The 8,961-nt window shown below is 37.5% G+C and overlaps 1 protein-coding gene across 2 annotated transcripts; it reads right to left on the bottom strand.

The window, feature by feature from the left end:
• Positions 1-662: 662 nt before the first annotated feature.
• On the bottom strand, positions 663-3,294 carry id4 (inhibitor of DNA binding 4). Of its 2 annotated transcripts, none has more exons than XM_067392798.1 (3): positions 2,809-3,294; positions 2,320-2,378; positions 663-1,267 (listed from the first exon to the last, which is right to left on the bottom strand). In XM_067392798.1, exons 1-2 carry the CDS (start codon positions 3,139-3,141, stop codon positions 2,334-2,336), a joined length of 378 nt encoding a protein of 125 aa, XP_067248899.1. In that variant the 5' UTR covers positions 3,142-3,294; the 3' UTR covers positions 663-1,267; positions 2,320-2,333. The 2 variants fall into 2 exon arrangements, with proteins under 2 accessions (XP_067248899.1, XP_067248904.1); XM_067392803.1 differs by lacking the exon at positions 663-1,267 and adding an exon at positions 1,725-1,854.
• Between the last annotated feature and the right edge of the window lie 5,667 nt (positions 3,295-8,961).

Below are 8,961 nucleotides of genomic sequence, written 5' to 3'. Positions count from 1 at the left end.
ACACTGAGAAAGAAAAAATGAATTGCTTCTAAATTAATTGATTCTATTTAAATAAAACAAATCTATTTAAAATTGCTGAACCAACCGAAATATATTAAGTTACAACAACAAAACTAATTTAGGCGTGTAGAAATAGCTCTTTAATATAACATTTGCAGGTTACCACTTTTTACAGTGTATAAAATTATTAAAAATGAATGCTTCTGTAGGCAAAAAGGCCAAACTTGAATAGGCTAATTTGAGTTAAAAATGAAAATGTAGTCAAAAGATCACACAGCAGCGATTTGAGATAGTACAACAGGATAATATTCCGCACACATTTAGGCCTGAATTACTTTCACATAGGCATGCTATGAAATTATTTTCCACCTAAAATGAGATTGACGAAACAACTTCTATTCAAAACCGAGATGATGTGTTATTTGTTTGAAGAGGTTTTTGTACAAAGAAATGGCTTTCTCTTATGCTTGAGTCATTGTTTAGAAAGGTTCTCATTTATTCACTTCAAATGACGTATTCTATAAATTAAAGTATAATAATATCCCGCTGCAGTGATGTTAACTGATTTAAATGAAACAGTTTAATGTTTTAGTAATTGCGCTCACAGCTAATTTAACGGACAGAAAGCCGAGCACAGGCAAATCAGTTTATGATGTGAGACCTTTATTAGCAGAACATCATGTAATCATTCACTACACTTATGTGAAAACACAATATTTACAGAACGAAACATTTTTGATAAAAAATATTTTAGAATAATTACAATCAGCTGGCTGAACATATATTCTCTTACACATACATTTATAGAACATCCTCCTTGTTATGTACAGCATTATTTAAGTCAACACTTATCGTAGTTCTTTACAATATTAAACAGCAGGGAAATCCCTGTTCAGCACAAATCACCTAACAATAGATGTCAGATGTTTACATTTTGATTCATAAAGCTTTACAGTCTGATGGTTTTAGTAAAATTAGATGCAGGTTTTTATCTGAGGTGCCTTTAAGATTGAAATTTCAGAGGTGTGAGGGAGGGGGGGGTTGGATTCTCTGTCCAAATTCAGCATTTCCCCCACTGAGAGAGAACAGAATGGGCACAGGAGAAATCTGGCTGGCTTCACCGCATCTTTGACAGCTGACGTTAAAATGTTTACATATTATGATTTAGTAGCTATTAGTTTCAGTGCTGCTCCCCTGCGATTGGGCCTGGTGTGTGTTGGATTCCCTGGTGAAGCTGGGCTTGGCTTTGGATGGGTTCAGTGCACACCTGTGAGAGAGGAATGAATAGAAGGGGTGTGTGAACCGTGTGCTCCAGACTGAGTGGCGCCACCGACAAAACAGAGGGCATGCTTGATCAACAACCCAAAACAAACCAGGTCAAACAACGAGAGCGGCGCTAACACGGGCCCGGGCCGCTATAACCTCACACGCGCAGCTAACGTCCCGGACGCTACCAACCAACCCCTCTGTTAGGAAGACCGTTATTGCGCAACGTACAGCTGGGTTCGAGCGGCTGCCAGCGTCCTGGAGCCAGAGTTACAGTCCAGCCAGAGCGGAAAGCGCAAGCAGACAGATTGTCACAAAAACCGGCATTCATGCTAACAGGAATATTATGGTAATAACTTCTATGCATGCGGTTTTTACTGTCATGACTCTATTAATAATAGCCATTGCAGCTGCATGTACAGCCAGCTCTATTAGAAGTCTGTTACCCAATTATCCTGACAGTTCAGCCCTGTTCTTTAGCTGTGGATTCTGGGTAATGAAAAGCATTTCTGTGGCTTTTCCCACTGCTGCATGTGTTCAAGCTTGTCTGAAATAGTCTTAATGCAGGCTGGTTGAAATACTTGTACACTGTAAAAAAAAAAAAGAATTGTTGGTTTAACTTAAAAAAAGTAAGTTATCTGGTTTCCTTGAAATGTTGAGTTCATTGAAATTAAAAATTTGAGTTGATACAATGAATCAACAGAAACTCGAAAATATTATGTTATCTGAACCACATTAATTATCTAAGTTGATTCGACTAAAGGAAAAATGTCATGAATATATTTTTTTTACAGCGAAATTGGCAAAATAATTATTAATTTGGGCAAAAATGGCAGTGAAATAATTTAAAAGTATAATAAAAGAAAAGGAATGTGTGACACTAACTGTAATGAGAAATCATTTTAAAATAAATACAAGCGGTATATTCATGAGAATAGAAGTGCTGAAGGACCGATTTCCCAGTGAGAATTCCCCAGTGTATCGGAAGAATTATTATACGTAACCATACATGAGCCCTTTGAGAATATTTCATGTTGAACTTCATGTACTCACCGGTGTGCAACATTTCAGCGACACAAAATTGAGTCTTCCTTATTGACACCCGTCGTCCTCTGAAAGCAAAGGAAACAGGTGCGTTCATTCTTACTGCGGCTAATGGTGAGATGACATGAGGGCCACAATAACCATCAGTGAGCTATTGTAGGGAGTCAATTAAAATAATAATAATAATGATCATCATAGAGTAATACATATGCATCTACACACACACATACAAAGATTTAGATATAATACAATAGGCATACATATCCTTAAGATGATATATATTATAAATGCAGGCTATTAGATAGATGAACAAAATTGAACACTAAAAAGAAATTAAATTGTTTTAACATTTTGGCAAAGAACAAGGAAACACAGGCCTCCAGGATCATTTGTGTGGGTTTGGTGCAGTTAGAAACACACTATTGTCACTTCCGTGCGTAATGAGGCTGCTGTGCACAGCCATTATCAGCACAGTCTTAAAGTGAATGTCCTGCTTACCTGCTCTGTGTTGATTTGTGTGAGAGGGGTCCGTGTGGAGGCGGGTGGGCTCGTCTGTTTCAGGAGAGCCGGGTGCGTCTCCAACGCCAGCTGCAGGTCCAGGATATAGTCAATGACATGCTGGAGGATCTCCACTTTACTGACTTTCTTATCCTGCGGAATAGTGGGCACCAGGCGCTTGAGTCGGCTGTAACAGTCGTTCATGTCGTACTGCAGACAGAAAAGATCCTCCTCTTCCATTTTGCATCGGCTGGGCTCCGTCAAATAACGCAAGGAGAGCTGACTGCAGCCAGAAGAAACCTTATGAGGGCGAACTGGTGCGCTGGCCTTCATTGTAATAAATAAAAACCACAAAGAGCTGAACGAGAAGGGGAAAAAACAACAACAAAAGCGCGCGGGACGCAACAAGAGGTTTCGGGTAAAAACGCAATTTGGTGTAGGCAAGAAAAGGAGCGCAGTTCTATCCTGACCACATCTCCTCTCTGAGTGTGAACGCACAGTGTAAAACAGCGGAGGAGTTGAGGCTGGTCATATATAGCGGAAAAGGGGAGGCGCCACCCGCTCGAGCTTTGACAGTCCTGCGCGAGGAGAAACCGGTCAGTCACGAGCTCCTGTGATGATGGAGCAGCGCGCGACCTGTAACTGCGGAGGGGCTCGAGCGCACATAAGAGGCTGCTGGGTGAAACGTTTCTGTGTGTTTGTGTGTGTGTGTTTCCAAAGCAGAAATAATGAAAAAGATACAAAAATGTTCATTCGCTAATAATGAACGCACATCATTTCATTGTTAGCCTTTTAAACAACATGGGGGATGCCGGGGCAAGTTGTCACAGAGGGTAATATCTCAGTAACCCGATTTTTAATCAAAAATGAAACTGTGAAAATTATCACTGGAAGTGGGTTTGTAGGCCTATGTTAATTTCAAACACATACAGTTAAATTATTATTATTATTAGCCTGTTTTGTGAATTCTGTTCTTCAAATTAAAATGTTTGCTAGCTTTTGAACTAAACACGTGAACACATTACTATTACATCAAGGGCCAACTAATAAAGGCAGATTTGAACTGAAAGTGGTAACACTTTACAACAATAATAACACTTTACAATAGTTAACGTTTATTAATGCATTAACTTACATTATCAATGCATTTGCTGCATTCTTTATTAATCTTTGTTAACATTAGTCAATAAAAATACAATTATTCTTAGTTCATGTTAGTGCAGGTCCATTAAAAATATTAACAGATACAAGTATTGATTTCAATATTAAATGTTCAAATGAACACACACTAAGATTAATAAACAGGAATACTTTAGAAGTATTTTAATTGTTTGTTCATTTTAAAGGATTAGTTCACTTTCAAATTAAAATTTTCTGATCATTTACTCACCCCCATGTCATCCAAGATGTTCATGTCTTTCTTTCTTCAGTCGAAAAGAAATTAAGGTTTTTGATGAAAACATTCCAGGATTTTTCTCCATATAGTGCACTTCAATGGAGCCCAAACGGTTGAAGGTCAAAATTACAGTTTCATTGCAGCTTCAAAGCGCTCTAAACGATCCCAGACGAGAAATTAGGGTCTTATCTAGTGAAACCATTGCTCATTTTTTTTTTAAAAATGTAAAAATTATATACGTTTTAACCATAAATGCTCATCTTGAACTAGCTCTCTTCTTCTTCTATATTTGAATTCCAGCAGTGTAGACACTGCTAGGTTTATTACTGCCCTCCCCAGGTCAAAGTTTGAACTAAATTGTCATATTCAATATGCTAGTGCAAGTATATAACAATTAGTTCAAACTTGGCCTGTGGAGGGCAGTAATACACTTAGCAGTGTCTACACTGCTGGAATTCAAATAGAGAAGAAGAAGAGAGCTAGTTCAAGATGCGCATTTATTGTTAAAACGTATATAATTTTTAATATTTTTTAGAAAATGAGCAATGGTTTCACTAGATAAGACCCTAATTTCTCATCTGGGATCGTGTAGAACGCTTTGAAACTGTAATTTTGACCTTCAACCGTTTTGGCTCCATTGAAGTCCATTATATGGAGAAAAATCCTGGATTTTTTTCATCAAAAACCTTAATTTCTTTTCGACTGAAGAAAGAAAGACATGAACATCTTGGATGACATGGGCATGAGTAAATTATCAGGAAATTTGAATTTGAAAGTGAACTAATCCTTTAACTAATGTTTACCTAATGTTACTAAATGAAACTTACCGTATAGTGTTACCTTGAAAGTATGAACTGTTCTCAGGAAAAAGATTTTCATCAATCTCTGGTGGCGAGGCAGTTCTTATTGGAGCAAGTTGTCACGTGTTTTATAAAAAAATGTTTCACTTACACAGATAAAGAGATAAAGAGAGAGAATGTGTGTGACAAGTTTCCGTGTGTGTATGTGTGTGTGAGAGAGTGTGTGTTTATAATGTATGTGTGTGTATTTAAAAAGAAAGCGTGCTTTCCATAGATAATAAAACGTAATTTCGTGGGAAAAATCATTGTAATAGTTTTTCATTTGTTATGTTTATTTGCTTGGTCAATGTCTTTGTGGGTTTTGGTTCTTTCGTTGCTGTAAGCTGTAAGGACCATTGAAATAACTGAAATAATTTGGCGCAGTGATATGGAACTGTAATGCGGTCAAAACTACTTTAGCTGTGTGTTTACTTTTAAATAACTGCACACCTTAGAACTCCTTAAGCAACCAAATTGAGCATTCAACAACCCTGCAGTATAAATATTTATAATTCAACATAAAGTAATGGCCTGTTGACAACTATTATAAAGTGCTGCCATAAAAATATATATGTTTTATCAATAACGTGCTTGAAAATATGGAAGCTACATCAATGAACTGAAAAATATCTTGAATTAGAGTAGGAAAGCCATTTTGTAAAACAAAAAGGAATCAGTATATATCCATTCGCAAACTTGCTCAAACACTTCGCATTGAAGCACTGAAAGAGCAAGATAATTTTGTTTGATGAACACTTGATGTGTTTATGACCACATCCAGTCACTCATAAAGGCTATGATTGGTCATGGAGTCATGAACATTAACATATTCTACTGTAGGCATCTTTCTTTCAAGCATTCTCCAGAAGAGGTTTTTGTTTATGAAGCGTGAATGAATCACCATTTAGCCTAACTCATTTCATTCATTTTGTGTGCCAGCCTCGCCACACTGTAGACCATGGCATTGACTTCACTGTAAAAGCATGGGTCTCGCACTACAGACGGACCGGCACCAGTCATGTGATGTCACTTATTCACAGCAGCCCATCTTCAAATAGTCTCACATCTGTGGCAAGTTGCCAAGGCGATGGGAATGCTTCTCCGCATGGTGGCAACAAGTTAGAATCGGCTTTGCCTTTCCTCTCACTTTGATGCATGGAATCGTGTAGCGTTCTGCCTGGGTAGAATATGTATGTGTGTGATATGTATTAGGTAATCATGAGTCTTTGTCATGAAAAATTCTACTTCCCTTCTGCAGGTGGGTTGGCCAAACACCCTGAAGCTTAGCAGGTGCAAAGAGTTTGCAAATAGCGCTATCTGTCATGTTATGAAAAGGGGTCCTCAAAACGGAGCGCTGGCGTCCTCCTTTGAAAACAAAACCACTTACGATGCATAAAGCCCTGCAATTAGCACATCACAACAAAAATCCTCGGCATTCTATTCTTGTTTAGTCAGAACTTGCTTTGGTTGGTAATACTTCATTTACAAGGCAATATGCAAGGCTGTTACAGGAATGTTTGCACATCACACATCAAACTCAGGGCTGAGAGGCTTTAAATAGATGATTTTATTCAGCATGAAGTTATATATATACAGTCTTTTAAAATATTACATAATTTGTCCTTTTTATGACACAGAAAAGTTAGGATAACACTTTAGAATACTGTTCCTTCATTAAAGTGCCCCTATGATGCTAGTTGAAAGGTTCCTAATTCTGTTTTGGAGGTCTCCTACAACAGGTTCACACGCATTAAAGGTCAAAAAACACTTTCATTTGTTCATAATATACATTGCACATCACCACATTGTTCAATGATTCTCAAACGACTCGTCGGATGAATCAGTTTCTCTAAATCCCTCCTTTCCGTGAGCCTTCTCTGCTCTGGGGTGCGTTTCCCAAAAGCAAATAGTTGCTAACCTGTTAGCAACTTAGTTGGTTGGCAATGGGAAATTGTATTGCAACCAACTTAGTTAGCAACTATGGTTATGGGAAAAGCTCCCCTGATTGGCCAGATGGCCCAATCTGTCGTGATTGGTCTACTGCTTACAGCGTGTGAGGAAACAAACGGCAATTACCATAACTGATTCAGCTCCGGAGGCTTCCTAAAGCTCAGAGATTGTACTGCACGCTGTAAAGACAGTAACAATGGCGTCAATTTTACTATATTAATCTGAGCGTGAGGTCGATGATGAAATATTGGAAGAACTAGTTATTCAAGAACGACTTGAAGAGGATGTTTCTCAGTGATACGATACTCAGTTCGACGTTCATCATGAGATGTTGCAACTGTTATTCCTCACCATCAGCATTAAAGGATTAGTCCACTTTTAAATACACTTTTCCTGATAAATTTACTCACCCCCATGTCATCCAAGATGTCGAAAAGAAATGAAGGTTTTTGAGGAGAAACATTCCAGGATTTTTCTCAGTGGATTTCAATGCCCACCAACAGGTTGAAGGTCCAAATTGCAGTTTCAGTGCAGCTTCAAAGGGCTTTAAACAATACCCGACGAGGAATAAGGGTCTTAGAGAAACGATCGGTCATTTTCGAAAAAATACAACAGTTTATGCTTTATAAACAAAATATCGCCTTGAACGTACTTTCCGTTTCCGCATTCTTCAAAACGCTTACGCTGAATGTTCTACGCCTTCCCTATTCTACTTACGGAAAAAGACTAAACTGGCGCCACGTTCGTTCTGTAAGTAGAATAGTTGAATTTTTTTCGAAAATGACTAGATAAGACCCTTATTCCTCGTCTGGTATTGTTTAAAACTGCAATTTAGACCTTCAAACTGTTGATAGCCATTGAAATCCACTATATGAAGAAAAATCCTGGAATGTTTTCCTCAAAAACCTTAATTTCTTTTCGACTGACGAAAGAAAGACATGAATATTCTTGGATGACATGGGGGTGAGTAAATTATCAGGAAAAGTGTATTTAAAAGTGGACTAATCCTTTAACGAGTGTATGTCTATCAAGAAACCTATGTGTATATTTATAATTTATTGCGAGTCACTGGAGTCACATGGATTACTTTAATGATGTCTTTACTACCTTTCTGAGGCTTGAAAGTGGTGGTTGCATAGCTGGGAGGAACAGAAATCTGTCATATTTCCTCCAAAAGATCTTAATTTGTGTTCCGAAGATGAACAAAAGTCTTGAGGGTGAGTAATTAACCACAGAATTTTCATTTTATGGTGAACTAACTCTTTCTTGAAAATAGTATGAATGTACTTAACACACATTTTAAAAAAATTGATTTTTAAAACTTTTACACTTTTATTTGTCACTGACACATTGATCATAATGTCTTTGAATGCATGATTCAGATTTTCTTTAGTATGCTAATATTTTGGTTGGCTTTTTAATCTGTCTATAGTCTGTGTTTTGTGTACTGGTAGTTATGGCTTTTGATTGTGTCATTATCCCTGGATGGGCTTTGTGTCCATTCAGGTGAAGTGAACACACATCTCACTATCTCTTTCAAAGACAGCTCTTCAAAAGAGACAAGTGTATGAATCTTTGATGGTAACCTTTCCCAGAATACCTCTCCATCTCCCTCTCACTCTCTTTTTCAGCCCCCAGGCAACAGGATACACTGTAACGCCTGATGTCTGCAGGCACCGTTACCGAACTTATCAAATGTGTCTTTTCATCTTACAAAATACAAGTTTTTATGCAAATGAATCTCTTGAATGCTTAAATGTCAATTTTAGAGAAAGAAAACCAACCTCTGGGAGTAACTGTATAATGTCTGCACATTCTTTTTATTTAAGGGTGAAGTGTGTAATTTTTTGATGTCAAAATACTTTATAATATACCATCTTAATATGCAAAGGAAACTAAATAATAGACTGATTCCCCTGAAAAGTTTATGCACTGAATCTGTGGCACTATCAAACGATTTTCTGTTTG

This window comes from Chanodichthys erythropterus, chromosome 2, assembly GCF_024489055.1.
Source record: "Chanodichthys erythropterus isolate Z2021 chromosome 2, ASM2448905v1, whole genome shotgun sequence".
Lineage (NCBI taxonomy): Eukaryota > Metazoa > Chordata > Actinopteri > Cypriniformes > Xenocyprididae > Chanodichthys > Chanodichthys erythropterus.
Note: the sequence above shows the minus strand (reverse complement) of the source record. Positions and strands in the feature narration are given on the sequence as shown.